Here is a 24,954-nt window from a genome sequence, read left to right as displayed (position 1 = left end):
AAAGCATCTGAATCCGGTTTGAAATCTGTTTGCAGAAAATGTTTGCTACAAATCCATGGTTTCCCTCGAGGAAACCACATTGGTTTTTTCTGAAGAGCATTGTTAACTTGTTTGATCCACTTTGCGGCTAAATCCGGATTTGGAGGAAATTCGTGAAATGTAACTGAGTAATCACCACTCGAACTGTCAGAGCCACAATTTGGTACACAACATAGAACCATTTTTACCACATAGACTTTACACTAAAAACTTAATAGAACGGCAAAGTGATATGTTGAGCATTCTGATTCCAAGATTAAAAACAACTGTAAACAGCATATAACATTGCTGTAACGAAACTTAAATCATCCTTATTATTGTTTCAAATTAAAAAAAAAAGAACTTCTCGAAGATATTCTAAAACAATTGGAAAAATTACCTTCCGCTGTGCTTCTGATGTTTCAGACGCTAGAGGGCGCACGTTCAATCATTTTTACCACATCGCTTTTTAGCTAGAAGCTCAAAATTAAAACGTGAATCGAAAAAATTCAGAAAAGTAATGCACTTCTTTTCGTTGTCACGAAATATATAAATCATTTAAATATTTACTTTAAATTTTCTTCAATAAAACGTATAAAAATTTACTTTTGCAGTTTGAATGTTTAGTTTAAAGATAAATGGAATTCGCTCTTTGAAACTCTTTGAAGTGTCTGTTAATTAAAGTCAAGTAATGAATTTAATACTTGTTGCTATTTTTTTTATCTCCCCCCCTCCCGCTCATTATTGCGATTTAAATTGACTAATTTTTTGCTTAATGGCAGCGCTGCAGAATAAGCTTACGAACTTGATGGACTTCGCCATGTTTTCGATTGGGGGTAAGGCGATGAACAGAATGTGTTAAAATTTTTAATGACAAAGAAGAATTGTGTGTTGCTTATGATGTCAAAATGTGATGTGTCTTGTTGGATACATTAGTGAAATTCAATTTATTACCTTATGGATGAGCTGTCATCACTCGATTACTGGAAAATTTAGCTGTTCTGTTAATTTTCTCTAGTTCCGGTTGATCTTGAAATGCATAAGTGGGATTCGGATATATTTTTGTTTACTTCGTTCGTCACAAATGTAATAAAAACTTTCAGTACTTCATATGTGAGTCACAAATAAAGTAAGCTACTTGATTATTGTTTTATACATTTGCCAAGAGAGTTAACTAACTTAGTAAATAATGGGTGCTTATTATTTATATAAAATCAAAAAACTTCACTGATGATCTCTGTCACTGTTCTCTTATACCGCCGTTTTTGTTCTAAAGTAGGTAAAAAAAAAAAAAAAAGAAAATTCAAGCTAGTCATTATTTGTTCACCTGATGAACTTTAAAGTTTCACAGATAATCATGATTTTGAGTCTGATTAGTTCTGGAAAATAACCTAAATAATGCACGTGAGCAAAACAAGTGAGTTATTATGCACCACAACCGGGTTTTTGACAAATGGATTACTTATGGAGCCACATTTAGTTGTTTTTTGATACTATAGTTTCTAAAAGAAATAAAAGATTTTCTTGGATCTCTTTGAATGTGTCTAAGTGGATTCTGAGGGATGTTCAATGAAACCCTTCGTCATTCCTGGCTGCACTTGAAGAGGGAACGAACCCCCCACTCCTTAAATGTAGCTAGTAGCAAGATTTATTTTTCTGTATTGAAAGGAGTGTCGGCTCTGCTTAATCGAATATCATCGGTTCCACGAAATATTATTTGATTAAGCAGGAAAATTTTCATTACCTTTCTAAATTGTTAAAATTTGTCTTAAAATGTAATTAGTAAATCAATAGTTATATTGAGGGAGTAATTAATGTTATTGGTAAAAAGCTTTTTGAAATAAGTGAAATTAATTACAAAATAGTTTAATATATACGTATATTACAAGCACGTATGAAAATTATAAAAAGTATCATACAACTTGAGTTATGAAATCTTTGTTTTAGCACCTTTTTTCAGCACATTATTTTTTGAAAATTTCCATAAAAGTTTATTGCTTGCAAAAAATAGTCAATTATTGTTCTTATTTAATTTATTTCTAATTAATTCAAAATTTTTCTCAGCAAAAATAATTGCGAAAGCGGATCAATATTATTCGATTATCGGGGAATTTAATTTATTCGATTAAGCGGGGATCTTTAACATTGTGTCAATGGGGAAATATTCAGTTACAAGAGGTTTTATTTGTATGAGCAGAGTATTCGTTTATTTGTTACCCGATTAAGCGGAGCTGACAGTATGTGTGTTTGAGTGAATGCACATATTGGTATTTTAGTGTTTGATTGCATTTAAAAGCCTGCTCCTTCACTAGAGTACATTTTGACTCAGTTCTTACATGTTGCAGAACAAAAGTTGTCACTATTGGTTAATGATATCATCCATCTGTTTAAAATTTGATGCAATTGTTCTACAAGTTTATCTATGCTAATTTCATTTATTTAAATTATTAACTATCTTGTGTTGTATTGGTTTCTTCGCCTTTCTTTTAATTTTTTCCAGTTTCTTTTTTTTCTCGTTTCTTCCACTATCCTAGAAGAAGTCTAGCACTATCTTAAAGACAGTTTCTTGTGATGTTTTAATCATCAAATATATTTTAGAAAGCCAGCATGAAAAATACATTGCTGTCTTACCATTCAATAAATTAAGATGTTTGCACTATGATAAATTATAGATGCAGATTTTATTTTTTGTAAATTAAGTACGATAAAGCTATGATATCTTATTTTCACTTCATTTTGATCAAGAGTAGAGATACATTGAATATTTGATTGGTAATACTGCATGTTCGGCAGGCAAACCGAATTATTCGGTTTGGCTGAATACTTCATTATTCGGCAACCGAATAGTAAACTAAGTTTTTTTAAACTTGTTTTACTCAAAACTTGAAAATATCCTCTTATATTCCTTTGCTTCTCACTGTGCCACACTGCCTCATACATAAATATGCAACTAAGATAAAAAGTAGACCCCTTGGATATTAAATTTTGCAGTACTTTAATTTCTAAAGTTATACACCGTATGAAATATTAACTTCTGTTTAAAAACAACCTAATTAAAATTAATCCTTATAATCAAATTTTAATAATCCTTCGCAATGCTTGAATTTCATTCCCCATTTTTCTGAATGATGATGCAATTATCTAAAAGTTACTGAACAGATTGTGTGGTGACCGGAGCAGAATGGTCCCGACATAGTCCATGAGTGCCGTAAAAGGCGACTAAAATGGATACCCAATCAAAGGTGCGAAGTACCGTGCTAATGGATGGATGGCATCTGGGTTGTATGATGTCTAAATGGTTTCCCCTCGAGTAACTGGGTGAAACCTCGTTGTAATTAGCCTTGCACTCGTACAGGGTGATTGTGCGGGTGTTGACCTTTTATCTTTTACCACCTCCCAGTTCCCAGCTCCTTTGAAGCTGGTTACTGGTTTGAAGGAGAGAACCAGCAACCTTGCTGCTGGAGGAAGTGAAGGTGCAAGTCTGCAAACCGCCGACTGAGGGGGTGAGGGTGCTTGTCTTCAACCCACTGACTGCAATAGGGAGGCAGGGAGGACTCATTTGTGCACAGAAATGCAACAGACGCTGGTACAGGCAGGAGAGGAAGTGGCTGGTAAGGGAGGCGAAAGCCACTGGGCCAACCACTCCTGAGAAGGTAGAAGAAACCAAACGTCTTCGGTCGGAAGTTTCAACTCCTTCCCCTGCACAAACTGAAGTAGCTTAACAAGTAAGGACAAGTCAGCGACAGTTCTAACTATGCTCAAGCAGTGAGCATGCTTAAAATGGCTGTGGTGAGAGAAACCATCCCGTCAGAGAGGTTATCTCGCGATGACATTGAGCATGTTCAGCTTGTCATCCTAAAGAGGACAGACCTGATTCTCTCTGGGCCATACATGCCAAAAATACCAAATGGCTTCTTAACAAAAATAGTATTGGGAAGGCTTTTGGTCTTCTTACTGGTATTTACACCTTAAAGAGAAGCACCTATAATACTGAGTATGAGTAATGATCCAATTTGCGAGGTTACCTCTTTAATGAGGAAACTAATGCTCACACCCTGTGTGATTGCAAAGTTGTTTTCTGCCTATAGGGTTAGAACACTTTGGTCATCATTTGCTTGAACCATGAGAGATTCAGGATATTCCTATTGGGTGTTTGCTGAATTTCACTTCAGCTGCTGGTCTGTTTTAAGACTTCTCTATTTGGGGACTAGTTCAATAGATCTCTGGTTGCAGTGCTTGGTTTGGTTGAACTCCCCTTTCTTTTATTTCATTCATTTCATACAGAAGAGATTAACCTATCAGAAAACCATTTGAATGATTTACTGATATTTTTAGCAACTTGGTTTGTATTTGTATGTAAGGTAAATTTATGATCTAGCATGTTTTACCATGATTATCAGGACCTGACTAACTAAAAATGAGGCCCTAGTCCCGCAGTAGTATGAAGCCCCTCTCAGTGGGGGATACAAAGGGAGGGTCATGGGGATCAATGCTTCCCCCCCCCCCCGAAACCATTGACAACCCTATCCGTCCACATTGTGTTCAAACACTTCATGCATAAAATGTGAATGATTACAGTATCTTTACATTTCATTAATTATTATTGACAGTAAATCTTTGAACTTCAACTTTGTTTCATTTTTTATGAAATTACTAGCTGCGTGCCCGGCGTTGCACGGGCTACCTAAAAAATGTAAGAGCAGTCCAGTTGATGCTTTTGTAGTACACTGACACTAGTTTCTAACGCGTTAAGGAATAAATAAATACGCGTAAACAAGGTTTAACTAAGGTTAGGTAACTAAAAATAAACTGCATGTAAATCACTCATTTACTTTACGACGTGCACGGTCCTCCTCGAAAATGAAAGTTATGTCATGTGACGCGTATTTAACAATCAGGCTTGAACAAAAAAAAAAAAAAAACAGCAAAATTTTGCTGCAGATTACGGCAAAATAATCGAAAAGTAAACAACTTAAACACCCTGATTACAGGAAAAGCCTTAAAACAAAAGCCTAATTTTATTTCTTTATATTCGAGAAAAAAAATTGCAACAGATGTTTCTTTTCAATGATTTTCTTCACGCTGTAAATTTTAATAAAAGCGTTCATCCGGAAAGTTGAGTTGAAGCACTGAATAATAATTTGAATGGAGGAAAGCCTTCGAAAAATATGGATTTTATTTTGAAATCTAAGAGTCATAATTAATAATTTTTAATTGATATCTCCGCAAATTATTATCGGAGGATTATGTTAAATAGCCAAACATGAAGACGAGAAGATGACGAATCCATCGATACCTGGTTCGATGGTCAGTTCACTGTCGTTCGGGAGAAGAAGCTTGGACATAGATAGATAGATAGATAGATAGATACTCAGATTTTATATGTATAAGATAATTTGCAGCATTTATCCCGTTCATTCATTGGGGGGGGGGGCATTCTTCAGGGGGCATGACGGCCTCTAAAATAGTTTTCTATTCGCCCTCGGGCCCTCTAAAGGCTTTATAGCCACTTAGTAATTATCCTTGTCTATCACAGAATTATGCGAATCATTTATAACATGCATTTATGCCTCTCTCAGTTGTGACATGGTAAATTCGTTACTGGCAAAATTAATAAAAATTCGTCTTTAAGAAAATTTTTTACTACTAACATGCCATTATTTTTAAATTGTCATTTCCAAAATACGCATATTTTTTTGTTTAATTTCAATGCTATGCATAATTCTTTAAGTAATTTGGAGCCTCTTGGAAAAAAGGCCTAGTGGGCCTGTGCGATAATCAGACCCTGATGATTATCAGTTATCAAATCATCCCTCAGGAAAGAAATTGTTTGTCTACTCATGCAGAATTTCATACAAACCAAATTATTATATATTTACTACATTAATTGCATTTTTATGTTTGGAAGGAGGGCAGTTCTCAAAAGGTGGGAACAAAAAAGTTAACTTTGAGCAATTTCAAAAATTTTCAAATTTGATATCAATTTTGCTTTTATTCTATAGTATGCATACCTAGAACACAATATATGAACATGAAAAGACAGCAGGTATTTGTAAAAATTGTTAATTAGCAAATTAAATCAGCAGTCTGTAGGTAACATATTTTGGACATTGTTGTCCTGTAGGTAACGGATTTTGGACATCATCTTAATGTAAGTTTCACCATTTTTGACAATTGTTAATCTGATTTTTAACTTTTCCAATGAAAATTTTATTTACTACTTTTTGAATTTTGCAGTTTAATAATAAAGAGGATATTAATCAAGTACTTGAATGGCTTTACATACTGCTCTTTACATATAATGATAAATAAGGTTAAATATAAGTTTTGGAATAATTTTGAAAAAGTTGATGAAAGGCAAAAAAAAGCTTCAAATTAAAAATAATACAAATGTAAAGTGACATCAGTTTTAAAAATGAATATTTTTTTTGATGTCATAAAAATTAAAACAATGTCTTAAAATAATTATTGAAAAAAGAAATTCGTATTTCTATTTGGAGATCGTTAAATTATGTTTCCAAAAGAAAGAAGAGAAAAAGAATTCTAAAATAATAAAAGCGGGAAAAAAAAAATTGCTAGCGCAGGTGATAAAGTCGCCAAAACTGGTACAGCTGACGATAAACTACATTTGTCAAATTGGAATTCCCCTCTGGTAACCTTTAGCTTATCGTATACTGTGTTGTCGCCAACGGAGGTTTGCTTGGCGATTTTAGCGCAAAATGGCTTTCGGTTCGATCATAAGCAGCCATGTTTCTACCGTAATTTATGTATTGTTCAATGCGTAACATATTAATTATTCAAAATACCAATGGATTAAAGAAGATAACATTATAATAACGTTTTCTATTGAGGTTAGAAGACAGTAGATCATCAAAAATTATGAATAAATGGACAGAATTATCGGCGTCAAGATCGTAACGCCATTTGGACATCTCACATGTACGTTTAAAAAAAATTATTTTTCTTCTAAGATACTGCATAAAAGCTTATGAAAACACTTTTAAACAGTTAAAAATTGATTCTGAGGCTCGATAAACACCTTTAAAATGAAAACATCATATACTTAGTTCTCAAAAAATAGCATTTTGGACATGCATCAAATTTCAAACTTACTATTTTCTAAAATCGTCTACAAAGTGAATAATCTGTCTTTACTTTTGTTATTTGTGTAAAATATTAACAAAAAATTATTCAGTGTAAGATTCATACCTTTAAATTTTTTTTGAAACGTATGGAAATAATTTAAAAAAATTTTTCTTTAATGGTACATTTGCTCAGTTAACGTTTTGGTATGTCCAAAATTGCGCCTTTTAGCAAAGAAAATATTTTTTTAAGGTCATTTAAAGAGCATTTTTTCCATAATTTATGTCAATTCTTGTCTCTATACAGTATTATAATTTAACTCAAAAATTTTTGAGTTAATTAAAATGAAAGTTATTTGGTGTTGAAGCTTCAAAGTTGAGGTCTGTGTTTGCTCCCACCTTTTGAGAATTGCCCAGGATTTACTTTAAATTAATAACTATAATAATGTAGATCAGTCTTGCATAATATAGACAAACGCGCGAACGGCGTTTGCAGAAAATTTTTCGCTCTGCAGAAATTTTTTTAAAAACTACTAATGTTATTTAAAAAAAAATAATAAAAAAAATGAAGAAATTAAAAAAAAAAAAATCCTCACTTTATTTCTGTTTCTTCCGAATCTTATGCAAAATTAATCTAAAAAATAAAGATTTCTTCTTGAAATTCTGATCATAGTACGTTAATTAGTTAAAAGACAAAAGAGTAAACGGTCACAAAAGGAGACTGCTTCTGTTATGACTGCATAGTTTTTTTATTTTAAACAACCTGAATCGCATAAAAGGAAAATTCATGATACGAAAAACAACTTTACAGACTACAAAATGTTCTCTATTGGTGAATCCTGCTGTAGATTGAGTTTCAGTGCGTTTGCGTTGAGAGAGAGAGAGAGAGAAAGCACAGATCAGTCGGCGGCAGCGTATGATTCTCACCTCATTGATTACTCTTTTAACAGATAATATGCAGGAAAATATGGTATTTATTTTTGTAGAAATACTTCATTTTAAATAAATAGTAGTTTTTGTTGATTTGTTTACAAAACCAAATATCTTCATAAAATGTTCAAGTAAAAAACAGGTAGTTCATGTTTTATCAGATCTACATTAGTTTTTTCACTATAAAATGAAAATAATTATAATGATGGTGTGATTGGTATTGAGCAAAAAATAATGGTTAAGACAGTTTTCTTCTGTTGGTTAAAAGTAAGCGTAAACTCTATACTGTTGCAACAAAAGTCTCAATCATTTTTTTTGCCTTTTTCATATTTTAATATAAATAAAGGGTGTATTAGGCAAAATTATTATTTGCAGAAAATTTTCCTGTTAGGATTTGTGTTCGCAGAAAGCTTTTCATTTTGTCTAAGTCTGATGTAGATAAAATTACAATGTTAAATGGAAAATGTATTTTATTTCTTAAAATACAGTCTTATAACTTCAATTTAACAATACCTGATATAAGGATTTCCTCAATTTAATGATAAATTTCACTGGTCCAAATTTGACAACATTGAATGTCTATGCTCCTCGATTTAACAACATCCTCGATTAAACAATAACTATATCCAGTCCCTTGACAATCGTTAAATCATAGTTACACTGTAGATTAATATTTTCTATTTTAAATTGGTGGACAATTTAAATATTAGACCAAAGTGTCCATGTCCATCCACAAGGTACTATGTTCCACTAGGGTGGTCACAAAAAAAATCAATTTGCAAATTTTTACCAGGGCATCATTCTCCCTACAGAAATGGTCCTTGTCTAATTTTATAGGAAATTTTATTGTCTTGAAGTCTCATATCATCCACTTCTCTGCCAAAATGAACTGATTGGTATTTGATATTTTCCAGCACTTGTTGTAGGGAACCTATTCCCAATTTGTTTAGATAGTACAGTCAAACCTCCCAATGTCAGACCCTGTAGGGACCAAAGTTTTTGTCCGTTAATGGGGAGTGTCCGCTACTGGGGAGTCTGAATTTATAATGGCATTTTAATTTTGTATTTTAAACTTACACATGCAGTGCATAGTTCTAAATTAAATTACTGACCTATTGCTTTCATAAGTGAACTTAACTAATAAATAAGTAATTCGCTGAATATTTCCGAAAAAAAATAGGTAGGCATTTGTAAATTGTTTCCTCTAGCTGAACAAAACCAGTCATGCACAATGGAATCAATGGCGCTGATTTTCAGCACCTTTTTTTATTTTGGATCGTAGCAAAATATAGCGCAATTGTCTACTTTTCACTTAATCGGGCAATACTGTACCAATTCCTCATCAGCGTCTGGAGGAAAAGGATCCGACGCCGAAGCTCGTATCACAAAATCTAGTAGGAAAGGAGGGCTGGTTCCTATAAGTTGCAAGGCAAGAGAGTTTTTTTTCTCTCTGGTGAAAATTGATAAAGCAAGCCACTGTGTAAAAGGAGAAAGATTTTTTTTTCTTCTGTGTTTTGCTGGAATTTCGAGCAAGAAATGAAAACAAAACTTTCATAAGCTTCGACTAAAAAGTTCAACTTGAATGGCTCATGTTTTCTGAGAAAAAGGGGTGTTACTAACCCTCTTATTGGTACTGGTTAACCCCAGAACATCGTAAGAGAGTATAAATAATTCTTGCCACAAACGCAGTGCTCAGCAAAAGCTTACCAGACACAGAAAAATAAACCGAAACTCGGCTGATTTACTGTTTGCTAACAGAAGTGTCCGCTAACGAGGAGTGAAATACCCTATATGCCTATCTCGAGGGTCTGGGGATTCAGAAACTGTCCGCTAACTGGGAGTGTCGCTATCTGGGAGTGTCGAGAGTGTCTGTTAAGGGAGGTTTGACTGTACTTCATTTTGTAACGGTAGTGAGAAACGAATTATAGTAAATAATATTTTATTGATATGCTGTTTTCTTTCTAGAAAAAATTCTGCTGTTGTCTTATATGATCTCTGCAGTATGATGCTTTTGTTTCATCAGTCATAATTTTGCACCTTCTAATTGTGAGCAACAATGTCTGGGCGACCACCCGAAGAGCTAGCGGCTGAATTGGATTCTATTTTCTTAAGGATTTCAGTTGGGAAGAAGGATGAATCATTGTCTATTGAAACTCTTATAGATGCATTGGTAGTATTGTATGATGAATGTCGTAATTCTTCTTTGAGGCGAGAGAAGACAGTTTCAAATTTTATCGAATATGGTAAGCAAAAATGATGTTTTTAAATGTCTATTGAAATTTATCTTTTATTAGCATTGTTAAAATAATAGAATTCAAATAAAATTTTCTGTTTTGGTCTCCTTACATATCCCAGGAAAGATATTTCTGTATTGTGGAAAGGGTTGAAAGAAGGGTTACTAGTTACTAGGCTAGTAAGGGGAGTTTCAGATTTAGATTATAATACCAGACTTAATAGGCTTAATATGTAAGCCTGGAGCAAAGGAGAGTCAGAAGAAACATGATTCAGTTGTTTAATTTTATCAAAATGAAAGATGTTAATGGTTTAACTTTTTGCACAGAAAGCAGGATGAAGTGTCATTGTTTTAAGCTATTCAAATCTCAGGCTAACCTGGAAATCAGGAAATGTTACTAACGGCCCTATTCTCAATACCGTCACAGCACGGAGATGGAACTCGGCTCCCCAAAACCAAGAAGTAAGGGAAACTAGTTTCGAATGCGGTGCGTATTCTTCAAGTCATTTCAAGCACAAATTAAGGGGAGCCGAGTTTTAACTGAAGTAGAAATGAAACGGCTGTTACATTGGGTAGAGTGACTCACGTGACATTTTCTGCCTGACTGCATTCCACGTAGTAGTAAATTCGCACGCTGAAGAATGTTTGACATATAATAAGAATTGGGAGTAGCAAAATGGATCTATAGTTCATGCAATTTTTTTTTTATTAGACTCAATTTGAAATGCATATTTTTAATGTTTCTGGAAAGAAACTTAAAAAGTTTTTTCATCTTGTAATTAATTAAATGTTTTTTTTTTATCTTGTTATTAATCAAGATGAAATAAAAACTAATTCAATAATATAGTCATGTTCTTGGCAACGGTTTCACCTGGGCTGGGCTGTAATTTACGAAATCCTCCCCCCCCTCTTTCAAAAAGATGTTTTATATAAATATTAGGTTTGTGCTATTTTTTAGAAACATCAACTTATTTTTATTTTGGCGTTGTAACTATAGTTGTAATTAAAAAACAAGTTTAATTACGAATATTAAAAAACGAGTTTAATTACGAATAAATTCTATGTAAAATTTGCCCTAGACACATATGTAACGTGCCCCGTCCAAGCGCAATATTGTGCTTTGTTTTCGTTGACATTTAATGGATTAAATATGATTTAAGAAAAAATCGGGAAAAAACTTCAGATAATTAATCAAAATTTATTTATTTTATTAACTTTGAAATCCACTTTGGGAGCAATTCCAGGGGAGGCCGTTGTCCCCCCCCTCTGGATACGCTACTGATTAATATATTAGTCTCTTTCTAATATTGAAAATCTGTCGGTCATAAATGTTTTTTTTTCTTGTGTGTGAAGTAAACATTTTTGAATAATAAAGAAGCTTAATATTTTCTACTATGTTGTGTATGCATTTGAAAGAAAGAAAGAAAAGAATTAAAAACATATGAAAGAAAAATAATTTACAATATTATTAAAAACTTTTTACAATGTATTTGCTTCAGAACCCGATCCCCTCCCCCCTCTGTCTGTTCCATTTTGTGAAACATTTGTTAATATTTATTGTCTTTAAAATCCATAAACTTATTAATATAAACGACACAGAACAAATTCATAAACTGCATTTTTCCCTACATTAGTTTTCCATGTAAAGAACTTATTTTTTCAGCAATATAGTTCTTTTTCAAAGTTGAAAAAATAATTTTATATTTTTATCATCCAAAAATTCAAGGGCACCCATATGGGGAGGGGGAGCAAGTGGGGACTCAAGCCCCCCCCCCTCCCCTTAGAAATTAGAACTTCCTTGCTTTAGTATGTTTTTCTTTGCTAAAATGTAAAAACATTTCTTTTCCAACCGTTATTGTATAAGTAAAAATGTCAAATTTTATTCACTCTAATCTGTACTGAAATCGATTTCCATGGGAAAATATCCTGCTAAAACATGTGGAAAATATCTGAGCCCCCCCCCCTCCCCTTAAAATTTTGCATATGTACGCCCATGTAAAAATTCCTTGTTATCATTCACACCTTAATTTTTACAATCACTTATTTTTCAAAGCTCTTTCTCACCCCCTATCTTGTAATTATATGCGTGTTTGTACGCAAAAATAAAGTCACATTCTAATTGCTTCTATATTTACATTCCCTAGCATAAAATCAAATGTTATTTCATCCATTGAGATATTTTTCCACATTAATGTGTTCATGAAGCTAGTAATAGTAATTTCTTCTGCAATTAAAAATCTCCTGAACCGTTTTATTTATAATTATTTGGAACAAAGAAAATTTTAAATTCGTTTAGATATTATTGTGTTGCACATTGAAATTTTGTGGAACATTCAGCTTCATTCTGTCATTTTCTGTCTTGGAATGATTTATGTAATTCGGTCTCTTTATTGAATAAGATACCTTGCTACTTCAATAATTGATCTGAGTAAAAAAGTCGCAACAGGTACTACTGTTTAAGAAAAGTAATTGATTTTTCCAGGGGTGCCCCCCCCCTCCCTTAGAGCAAGGGCACACCCCTCCCTCCCGAACACTACAAAGATCCCCCAAATTGGATGACCCCTCTAAAAAAGAAATTATTCCTTGACCCCCCCCCTCCTCCCCCAGCCGAGGTGAGCACTCCTGATTATTTTGCTTCAGACCATTTTTTCATTTTCCCCAAACTCATAAAAATAATGGCAAGTGCTATTTTGTCTCATTTTTCACAAATTTCAAACAAAACTTTAGCAATTATCAAAGCTCTGTTGTGACGTTATATGACTATAATTCAGGGAAGAATTTGTTTAAAAAACTATTAGCGGTTTAAAAATTGTTTGACCAGCATTTTAAAATTGGAGCAATGCTGCATTAAAAAAAAATAAGTTTTCGTGTTCCAGAAATTATTTGATAAAGGATAGTTTGTAATGGGCGAAAATTTTCTAAGATATTCTCTCAGAAGTGGCATCTAATCCCCCCCCCCCAAAAAAAATAGTTATTTTTTCATGCAGTATTCTTTTGTAACGTTTTTGTTGTTAATTGAAGCGAAAGTTTAAAATACGACGAAACGGTGCGGCAGAAATAAATCTGATTTCAAAAAAAAAAAAAAATGATTTGTTTCGCACCATTCTGTTGAGCATTACATTAATGTTTTCGGCCGTACTTTTTTATAACACCTATAACAAATGTTAATTCCGATTAAATTTTGTAGTTAATCTTTGTTTCTCTGACATCAAGAATGTTTAGCGAATGTTTATCAATAATTTCTAGCATTTGCAAATCGCTCAAAATAATCCAAACGGCCGTCGTCCATTTTGTTTGCTCACAAAGGAATGAATGATGAGAAGGAAATCTAGTTTTAAACCGTCGAAGTCCCGGTCACAAGCCAAGCTCTGGAAGTGGGCGTTCCGTGACCGAGTTTAACGCCAAACCGGGATTGAGAATAGAGTAGTTTTGCAACTTCGAGGTTTAAGCCTCGGTCCGAGTTTTAACCGGAGTGGAGAATACCGGTGTAATTTAGTAGGGTCGTGGGCACTTGGAACAGCTTGCGAGCCATTCCATTTCAGATCAGGCAGGGTCTGTCACATGACCATCACCGATTTTTTTGAAAAAATTACAGTAGTTACAACTAAGGGATATATGAAATATCCCAAAAAGATTTTGCAAGAAAAAAATTTTTTCTTCAGTTACAGCCTATTAAAATTCTGCACAAAATCCGCCATTTTGGAAAAAACCGGCAAAACACTCCATTTGAAATGGACACTATTTCAAAAGTATTTAACCTATTCCAATAATTCTTTTTTATAAAATAAATAAGGACCCATATATCCTCTAGACATCATTTTTGAAAGTTTAGTTAGATTTTTTGATAAAGAAAAAAATTCATTTTTGCCACCAAAAAACTGCATTTTTACCGATTTCATGACTTTTTTTCTCCATGAAAAAAAAGTTTTTTTTACTAAACGGAGATGGCAGTCTAAAGCCCTTATATGATAGTTTCATAATATATTTTATTAGAATCCTTGAATGCATACAGCCTCGGAAATAAAATTTAAAATTTTGAAAATTTTCAAAAATTAGCGATTTTTGAAGTGATTTTACTCGAAAAACCCATTTTTTAAAAATCTAAAAATTGGCTCATTTGAACCCCATATAATGCTTAAAAAGTGGATAGACACCACATCCAGTATTTTTTCCCATAAAATGTTTTATGATTTTTTGAAAGTGACCTTATCGCCCATGGCATGCATGTAAAATAAAAATTTCTAATAATTTCAGTCACTGAAAATCTGATCATATTAATGGATTAATGCCTAATAGCTACAATGATGGTGCACTTTATCAGCAACAAATAAAATTTTACTGACTTTTAATAATATAGCAATATCAAACCACTTTTGATGATCCAGTCAATTCGTCTTTTTGTAAGACTCTGTGTGTAGTCTTTAGATAGAAGAGCCTGTGGTGATTATATTAATGACTAATTCAGTGGCTCCCAAAAGCGTTCGTACACCTTGAAATTTTGTAGTAAAACCAAAATAACGCAAAACTGAATTCGAATATGAAGTCCAATTTTTTTTCACATCATTCCTATGCCATTCTGAATAAAACCCAGCAGTTTTTTTCAAAATATCTGATGACCCAGTCAATTCGCCTTTTTGTATTTCGTTATATAAATATATTTTTCTGTTGATCAGCGCCTAATTGTTATGGGAGCTGAGCTCCCGTACTTCCTTATTTGTTTTACTCGAATTTTTGTATTTTTGACCGAATTCAGGCCACTTAAGCATAAAAACAAGTTCTGAAGACTATAGGGATCCTGCACTTCTTTTGTTAGAAATTGGATCCCTGGCTATAATAGTCACCTTTAGTGAGATCTGTTTGGTTACCTCAATTTACAACCATGTTCAATTGATTACTTCTCTCATAAAACAGGTGGGCTTTTTAAATTCTTAAACTACAAGTGAGTTTTACGGTTTGAATTTAGTATAAATATTCTTACGTGTAAAAGTAATCATACGAGGTAGGATCCAAAAATTATGTGACAGCATTCGCCAATGACAACCAAAGCACGAAATTAAAATTAATCGTTTTAAATGCATTGAATTGTTCTTCCCTTTGATGATTTCCCCTGTCGTGTAATTGAGTTGAAGAGAATGACTATTGAAAGAGAAAAAAATATGATTTGTTGCTGCATATGAAAGTAGCGGTGAATGCATAGCTTTGGAGACGAAATAAACTAATATTTATTTAAAAAAAGGGAAAGATTTTAACTGTTACTGATAAAGTACATCATTATCAAAGCTAGTCATTAATATAATCACAAAAGGCTCTTCTACCTATAAACTACACACAGAGTCTTACAAAAAGACGAATTGACTGGATCATCAAAAGCAGTTTGTTACTGATATATTATTAAAATTCAGTAAGATTTTAGTTGTTCCTGATAAAGTGCACCGTTTTTGTAGCTATTAGGCATTAATATAATCAGATTTTCAGTGACTGAAATTATTAGACATTTTTGTTTTACATGCATGCCATGGGCGATAAGGTCACTTTCAAAAAATCATAAAACATTTTATGGGAAAAAATACCGGATACGGTGTCTATCCACTAGTTAAGCATTATATGGGGTACAAATGAGCCAATTTTTAGATTTTTAAAAAATGGGTTTTTTGAGTAAAATCACTTCAAAAATCGCTAATTTTTGAAAATTTTCAAAATTTCTAATTTTATTTACGAGGCTGTATGCACTCAAGGATTCTAATAAAATATGTTATGAAACTATAATATAAGGGCTTTAGACTGCCATCTCCGTTTAGTAAAAAAAACTTTTTTTTCATGGAGAAAAAAATCATAAAATTGGTAAAAATGCAGTTTTTTGGCGGCAAAAATGAATTTTTTTCTTTATCAAAAAATCTAACTAAACTTTCAAAAACGATGTCTAGAGGATATATGGGTCCTTATTTATTTTTAGAAAAAAGAATTATTCAAATAGGTTAAATACTTTTGAAATAGTGTCCATTTCAAATGGAGTGTTTTGCCGTTTTTTTCCAAAATGGCGGATTTTATGCAGAATTTCAATAGGCTGTAACTGAAGAAAAAAAACTTTTCTTGCAAAATCCTTTTGGGATAGTTCATATGTACCTTAGTTGTAACTACTGTATTTTTTTCAAAAAAATCGGTGATGGTCATATGACACTTTTCATACCTGCCTGCCTGATTTGAAATGGAATGACTCTTACGGGAAATGTGGTAATGATCAAGAGGGTGGATAGCTTTAAGAGGGTCATTGATTGGGAAAGAAGGACGAGGAATCATTGTTTTAAGAAGCTATTCAAATCTCAGGCTAACCTGAAAATTAGGAAAAATTATTACTTTAGTAGGGTTGTGGCCACTTGCTAAGAGGGGGTAGATAGCTTAGAGTCATTGATCTTCATTGCAGACCAATAAACTGACTAGGACCAGCCTAGCTGGGCCCAGAGCCTTTTGCTGGTTGTCCTATTTGTATTTGTGTTTGTATTTATTTAGTCTGTCTCTTTGAAAGTTCAATAGCATTTCCAATCTCATTAACTGAGAAACTTTTTGTAAAAAAACGACTAAAAATGGCAATTTTCTGGGAGAACAGGATTTGCACACTATATAAAGACCTAATTTGTTTTGAAAAGTCCTTAATCATGCTTTTAGTTACCACCCCAATATTTTTCACCCGGAATGCTTTGAACTGTAAATATCTGATTAGTCAAAGCTTGCAAAGAAGGCTAAATGGGGGTAAAAATGTCTTTTTCAACACCTTCGAAAGTTTTTTCTTTGTGCCTAATAATGGACATCCAACACGCAATCACAACCAAGTTTTATACTTCTTTTTGCATTTTTCCTTTTTCATTAGAAAAAAAAAAACCTTTTCCATATTTTTTTGTCTTATTTATTACGTAAGCTTCTCATATTGTAATTTGTAATTAATTTAATAGAGAAAAAATTATGTTCAATCAGTGGTGTGACTAAGAAGAGACGAGGGACAAATTTTGGTGTCTTTCAACATGCAAAAAGTGTTTTCCGAACTAGAATTTTGTAATTATATTTTGGTTATTGTAACGCTGTGTTTAAAATATACATCGCAAAATTTGGAGAAATTTTAGTCATTCAAAATTACTTAACTACCTTAGTCAATGAGGAAATTTCAAAACTTTTAAACAGAGAGAGAAATTTGCTTTTTTGCAAGTTCAAGTTATTTTTCTTTTAATAATTTATTTCCATATTTAAGTGTGCAGTGTATTGTATTTTTTTTTTTTTTTTTTTGCATTTAATTGACAAAATAAGTTTATCAAGACAGAAATTGTTTTGCAAAAAAAATTGAATAATTATAGATTATCTATTAATTGGGAAAAAGATGTTTGGCTTATTAACTTTTAATATAAAAATCAACTTTTGTTTCCAATTTCAACTTTTCCTTTTCCCCATTTGAAGTTTCTTGATTTAATAATTTAAGATCACATACAGTCTTTTTTTTTTTTTTTTTTTTTTGAAATATAGAAATGCAACATGGTTCTACAATCTCAAAAAGCAATAAAAAGTCTATAAAAGACATAAGTTAATTTTCGATTGTATGAAAATCTTGAAAATGAATGAATGCAGTTGTTGATCTTGGATTGTAAACTAGAGGCAGCTCTAGAAAATGTGTCTTTGAAAGTGCCAAATTTAATTTTCGAATTAAAGAAACTCCATTAGTGGCAGTAAAATAATAAATCTATAAAACAAAGACAAAATTATTTAAATTTTAAATGGAAATTTTTAGAACAACTTTGATTATGCTTTTCACTGTAATTGCATCTACTGTTAAATACTTTAAAAGTTGATCTTTTGCACAGGCACTCAAAAGCTCCTACAACTTACAACAACCCTATTTTTAAGTATTGTTTGTAATTTATCAAAGAACCAATTTTTTATCATTTGGATCATTCAATGTCAAATCAACAAAAAGAGAATTCTAAACCAGACCATCTCAGATTTTCATGAAAATTTCAGAAATCTTACTCCAACATCTTAAATTCTTATAAAAATTTGAAAAAAAAAAAAAAAAAAAAAAAAAACAAGCATTCATGTTTATTGAATAATTAAATTTTGAAATTAGTTAAAGTACATTTTTTCTTTTTTTTTGCTAGCCAGCTGTTCTTTAAAATGGTATAACTCAAGTCCTGTGGGAGCTTCAGAGTTGTGTAACAGCTCATTTTAAAGGCAACTGAATGCACTTATATTTGCTCTATAACTTCAATAATTTACAAGAAAAAATTTGTTTTCACAAAATTTAAAATGGTATATTTTAAAAATTGGAAAAACAAAAGTTTTTAAATGTATTTTAAACTAGGAAGCACTAAAACAACATATACATGTATATTAAAGCTTTAGATTATAGGCCAAAAGTTGCCAAGGGATGAGCATTTCACTGAAAATAGCTACCAAAAGAGTCGCATGCCAGTTGCCAAAAGTAATGACCATATGTTTCGTAGTTTGTGAAAATAATAATTCAAGTCTCAGTTGCCAAAAGTACTGACCATATGTCGCTCATTTGAGAGAAGAGTACCACAATACAAAGAAATGAAAATGTACAGGAGAAGTATTTGAAGTTTAACTTTTCAGGAAATTTGCTGTAAGAAAAGTAAATTTGCTGTGCTCTCCAGTGATTAATATTAAAACAAAAAAACTGTCATTATTTTCAAAGAAGATAACGTCATTTGAAGCTTTTAAGGGGGTATTCTAGTCTAGAGGCGCGATTTTACGGGCTTACTAAAAAAAAAAAAAATTAAAACATTTGTTTCAATTTTTATCAGTTTTTTTATTGATACTTGAGAAATATAAAAATGTATAATGGTGGGGAAAGAAATTCAAAATTGAAATCAGTAGAGGCCGGCAAAGTGGGGACTCAGAAAAAAAAGTGTCTACACTGGTTGACAAGATTCCAATCCTCCTGGTGATCTGAAACTTGAAATTAAGGTTGATTTTTACTAAACAAGGATGTAAAATTGTCTGAATGTAGCCAATTTGGGAAAAAAGAAAATTTTTGCATAAAATGGTGTCTTTAAAAAAAAAACATTTTTGTCTCCTTTTTTCAAATAAAGTAATTTTTTAAAAATAGTTAAAAAAAAAAAAAATACAGAAACCCCTACGTGGAGACAAAATTGATAGTATTAAGAAAGTCTGTACCAAATTTTAAATAAATCGGTGAATTTGAACTTGAGATATTTTGTTAACCGTATTGATAAAAAGTGCTTTCTAGAATAACGCGTTTAAATTTGCAGTTGCATTTCGGGCAGCCTGAGTGGTTTAATGGTATCCTATATTAAGGGCGCCCATATGCAAAATTTTAAAGGGGGGGGGGCTCAAAAATTTTCCCCATGGAAACTGATTTCAGTACAGATTATAGAGATATTAAAATTTGTCATTTTTAATAACTTATTCATTAATGGCTTTAAAAGAAATTTTTATACATTTTTGCAAAAAAAAAAAAAACACTAAAAGGAAGGAAGTTCTCTTTTCTAGGGGGGGGGGGCTTGAGCCCCCACTTGCCCCCTATATGGGTGCCCTTGTGCTGTACTTATATTTTTTTGGACAGCCATGCCTGCCATATACAGTAAAACCTGTAAAGTTGACCACCTGTCTAAGTTGACCGCTTTTGTCAGGAACAGAATTTGTCCTATCTTATATAATGAAGGAAAACCTCTGTAACTTGACCACCTCTCTATCTTGACCACCTGTCTATCTTGACCACTAATATACACCAGCTTTGGTTTGGAGTATTGTAAAAAACCCTTTGTAAGTTGACCACATGGAAAAAGCATTATTACCATTGTTACAAATGCACAAGAAAAAATCAAATGAAGAATTTAAGTCACTTTTGACTTGTTATGAATTTTTAGGAATTCTTAATGTCAAGTAAGTAGTTTTTCATAAGCAATGAGACTTTTTTTTTCTTCCTTCGATCAATTTACAGACATTTTAAATTTTTATGATAATTTACGTGTCATTCTGGTAAATAATCTCTAAAAATATTTTTACTTATTGTTTTAAAGTAATGTTAAACAATGAAAGTGAGTTTAAACTATTCCAATTAGTTAAAAAATGAATGCATGGGGCAAAAAAAAAAAAAAAAGTTTTTGTTATTACCCTCTATAAGTTGACCACCTGTCTAAGTTGACCACCAAAGTACTGCACCACAAGTGGTCAACTTACACAGGTTTCACTGTACATTGTTTCTTCCTATGCCTCAAAAGCTACATTTTTGGCAGATCAATCAGCCATAAGAGCAGTTCTGCCTTCTTTTGAAGCTTCGGAAGCTTTTACTTCGGAACTTTTGTCACTCTGTTGATCTCGTTTGCTGGCTTTTTCTTTATCTTAGCAAAATTAACTATAACTCCGAAAATAATTCGAAGTTCCGTAAATCCTGTTAGAGGCTTATTCTTAAAGGTCTAAACTTTGAAAATATGAAGAGGAAAACAATTTTTTTTTGTTGAAATTTTAGAGTCTCCTTAAGCAAAAAAAAAACTTCTCAACGAGCGATGTTTCTTTATTTTTGAAAATGATATTGGGCTATGGCAACACGCTTCCAATCATATACCCATAGGTGCCCATATGCTAAATTTTAAGGTGGGGGGTGGGGCTCAGATATTTTCCCCACGGTTTAGCAGGATATTTTCCTCATGGAAACCAATTTCAGTACAGATAAGAGTTATGAAAATTTGACATTTTTAATAACTTATTCATAAATGGCTGGGGAGAAAATGTTTTTACACTTCGGCAAAGAAAAAGTACTAAAAGCAAGGAAGTTCTAATTTCTAGGGGGCGAAGGAGAGCTTGAGCTTCCACTTGCCCCCCCCCCCCTCCCTCCATTAGGGCCGCCCATGAATATACCTTATGTTATCTGTCTTGTTCAGCGTGCCAGTGGACCCTAGTCTACCCACCTAAAGACTTGAGAGATGGTAAACAAGTGTTCGGAAGTTGTCTGTCTTAGGCACAGAATTTTGGAGGCACAAGTGTTTTAAAGATGGCAGAGAGAGCATCGAGGATGGATCTTGAGCAGGGCGTTCGTCAATCTGCAGAACCAGTGGAGACTTGTAGGAAGGGCCAGAGGGAGCCCGGGCCCCCTCACTTTTTTGAGAAAATATTTTATAACTTTTTATTTATTTTTCCCTTTTTTTCTATTTTTTTTTGTGTGTACCTGTTTGAAATTTAAAAAAAAATAATAATTGTACCATAATGTCCTGCATGTAATCTGCGGATTATCTGCTAAAAAAGTTTTAAAAAAATAATGAAGTGCGGATTATCTGTGGTTTTTTTTTCCCCTCAACACCAACACATTGAACCTCAATATTTGCCTTAGACCATTGATCTTTCTAAGTAGAGACGTTCCCAGTACTCGGTAACTACTCGGTACTCGGCATTCTCGGCCAATTTGTCGAGTACTCGGTACTCGGCCAAATTTTGATCAGATACTCGGCCAATACCGAGTGGGTGCAAAAAATTGAATATTGTCCAAGACAGAGATTAAAATTTATAAAAAAGCGCAAGCATATTTAATATTCTGCAATCATTTACAAGTCAATTTTAAATTTTGAGAGTAATGAAGTTTTTAATGCTTTGTACAAATACCATATAAATGCAAGAAGTTCAAAAATTAGTTTGTTTAAATCTTAGCCTTTGGCGTTTTGTCCTGAGTATATCCTAGACTAATCAACATTGACAGTCATGAGGCAGCATTTTTTTTTTTTTTTTGCGGTGATCTTTCATTGAGATTGCATGCCGTAAAGGAGTGAAAGGCTTTAGAGGAAATGCAGATATAAGTCCAATCGTAAAAAATGTTTTCAAAACGTAGATCCTATTATTAATGCCCCCCTATCAATTTATAAATAAAACACATCTGTACTTATAATAATTTAATCTTAATATTACCTAATTAAGATTAACAAAGCATTTTTTCCTCGATACAATCCCCCACATACATACACACTTTTTGTACGATTGAACTTGGAGGGAGAGGAGTATCAGGAGAGGGGTGTGAGAAGAGGACGATCTTAAATGCATACTCAGTTTGAGAGGGGGGGGGTCCGGGGATTTCTCCCCCGTGAAAAAATTTGGAAAAAGAGATGTAAAATCCTGCGTTTTGAGGCCTTATCCAGCATAATTCGAACTAGAAAAATATAAATAAAAAACAGGCAAACAGTAACTTTTTACAAGTTTCACACTTTTTTTTGCAAATTAAGAAAATGCAAAATAATTTTTTTTTAAATCATCGACACTGATCGAGAGAGACTAGAATGAACAACATATCTTCACTTGCTCACATCGGCCTTTGGAAAAGTTTATTTTTGATCATCCCCCTTAACCAAACGACAAACAAAATAACTAGTAATAAAACTCTTAAAAGAAATGGTGTGGAGATTTGCAAAATAGGTAACGAGAGAGTAAATCCTTGACATTCAAGCAATTTAAAGTTTATACACTAGATAAGAAATAAAATTGAAGCACTTTTCAAGTACAGTGAAACTTGTGTAAGTTGATCACTTGTGGTGCAGTACTTTGATGGTCAACTGAGACAGGTGGTCAACTTAAAAAGGATGGTAATTTTTTTTTTGTCATTTCTTGCACCATGGACCATGTATTCATTTCTGGAATAATTGGCTCTTACTCTTTCTGTTCAACTCACTTTTATTGTTTAACATTGCTTTGAAACAATAGTTAAAAATGTTATTCAAATATTTTTGTTTTTTCCCTCGTTTTTTACTAAATTAGACACTGTAGTTTTAGAAAATTCGTAAGTGTCAACTAATTTTCTCCGACTTTCTACCTTTTCAATTAATTTTAATATTTCATACTTGTTATCAATCTCAAGTTCAACTAACTTTCTTTTTGAAGCCATTTTATGTGAAACTTTTACAAAGAGCAACAAGCTGGACTCTCCTAGTTCATAAAGGCAGTTGGAAATGAAAATGTCCTATCTCTTAATCCTATGCGCCAGGAATAAGTAACTTTTCTTTTTAGCACAATTTCAGTGTTGCCACAAAATATTGCTGCTGGAAGAAAATACTTTCTTTACAGATACCTGTTTTAGGCGCTACAGATACCTCATTTAAAGCAATGATTCTTAGAAATAGCTAAGTAAAATATTAATAAAATAATAGTTTAAAAATCTAATTGACACGCTCTTGTACGAGAATGAACTAAAAATTAAAAAAGAATTTTTGAATGTAGAGTACATTCAACAGGGAGAGGATGCCCCACAGTGCTACAGCTAAGTATAAATTAGCTTAAAACAATGGGAATAAAAAAATTGACCAAACAATCAACTTTAATATAAAAAAGTATGGGGTGCTCTCCATTTACATTTTTGCAAGGATTCTGAAAAAATGATAACGTCTAAGCCTGCAATGAGAAATCTAAGACATCTGATATCAAGCACCTCAAACGATTTATGTGATACGATAAGTTAAAAGTTTGGGCTTTAAAGTTTTTTTAAAAAAATAGTCTATTAATAGTTTTGCTAAATATATTTTCATAAGTTATTTTTTCTTCGTGAGGGAGCGGAATTTTAAAATTGTTCGAAATAAATTGAACTCGTTACTTAAATTCTATTTTTTTAGGGGAGGGGGTGGAACGGAATTTTCATTTTTTCTAATCGTAGCAATTATTTTAATCTGATTTTTCCTAAAAGGCATAAATCTTCGCGATCCAAATAAAATTCCGCAAGAATCTTTGGAGGTTGTTGAGCATCAACGAGCAGGGGGCGGGGACCCTAATAATTTAAAATTAAATTCAAATCTCTTCAATGGAATAAATTTTCCCTTGTAAAACAGGGGTGTCCATCTCCCCCAAGAGCAAGAGCACATCCTCCCCTCCTCCATTATCACAAAAACCCCAAGTCGGGTGCCCCCCCCCAAAAGTAACATACCCCTTAAAACACCCCTCTAAAAACTTCAGTGGCGCAGTGGGTACCACTGTGTAAGACAAATCTTACCTATTAAGGTATTATTACAATGACCTCATACACAAGATAACCATTTAATGGTTGCAAAATCAGTTAAGGCAATTATAGATTATAGTTGTAGAATTTTTTTGTTCTTTTTTTCTAACTGAAAAAATAAAGAAAAAATAAGTAAAAAGTGCAGTTACACGCGAAGGTTGGGAGGGGCAGAGGGAGAGTAAGAGTGCTTTTATGAGGAACAAATAAAGTTAATCTTTTATAAATAATAAAAGTTTAAGAAATGAAATGGAAAAAGCGGAGTGCCGCTTTCAACTACATTATGGACTAAATCAGTTCATTCAAAAAACTTATTACTACTTACTTTTAATGTTGCTGAATGATGCAGCTTTTCTATGCAGCTCATCCAGTAGTCTTTGGCTTTGAGCATGAGCTCTAATTAATAATAGGAAAAATTTCTGTCAACACTCAACTGACAGTGGACGAGTAAGAAAATAGAATCAGACATTTTCTCGTAAATGTATCAACTTCCCTTTCTCTTTTTCAGCATTGCTCTAATAGGGCTCGCAAGGTCACACTCGGAACAAAAACCCCTCATGCAAACTAGAGTGCCTTGAATGATCAGAGTGACGACAAGCACACCCCCCTGAGAAGCGGGGAAGCGCCTCTGTCCGCCGGAGGGCATCTTGACGAAAGTCTCGTAGACTTAACATAGGAAGATTGGATAGGTTTCAGAAAAACCTTTT

The 24,954-nt window shown here is 32.8% G+C and overlaps 1 protein-coding gene across 2 annotated transcripts in view; it reads left to right on the top strand.

Annotated features, from left to right (window-relative positions):
• Positions 1–828: 828 nt before the first annotated feature.
• The window catches only part of LOC129222424 (serine/threonine-protein kinase MRCK alpha-like), a 177,173-nt gene continuing 153,047 nt past the window's right edge, over positions 829–24,954 (top strand). For both annotated transcript variants that reach the window (XM_054856937.1, XM_054856936.1), the window contains exons 1-2: positions 829–1,147; positions 9,996–10,273. In XM_054856937.1, the coding sequence (XP_054712912.1) occupies positions 10,087–10,273 (187 nt within the window). In that variant the 5' untranslated portion in view covers positions 829–1,147; positions 9,996–10,086. The remainder of the gene's footprint in view (positions 1,148–9,995; positions 10,274–24,954) is intronic.

The sequence above is a fragment of the Uloborus diversus genome, chromosome 5, assembly GCF_026930045.1.
Source record: "Uloborus diversus isolate 005 chromosome 5, Udiv.v.3.1, whole genome shotgun sequence".
Classification (NCBI taxonomy): domain Eukaryota; kingdom Metazoa; phylum Arthropoda; class Arachnida; order Araneae; family Uloboridae; genus Uloborus; species Uloborus diversus.
This window is presented reverse-complemented; position numbering and strand designations above follow the sequence as displayed.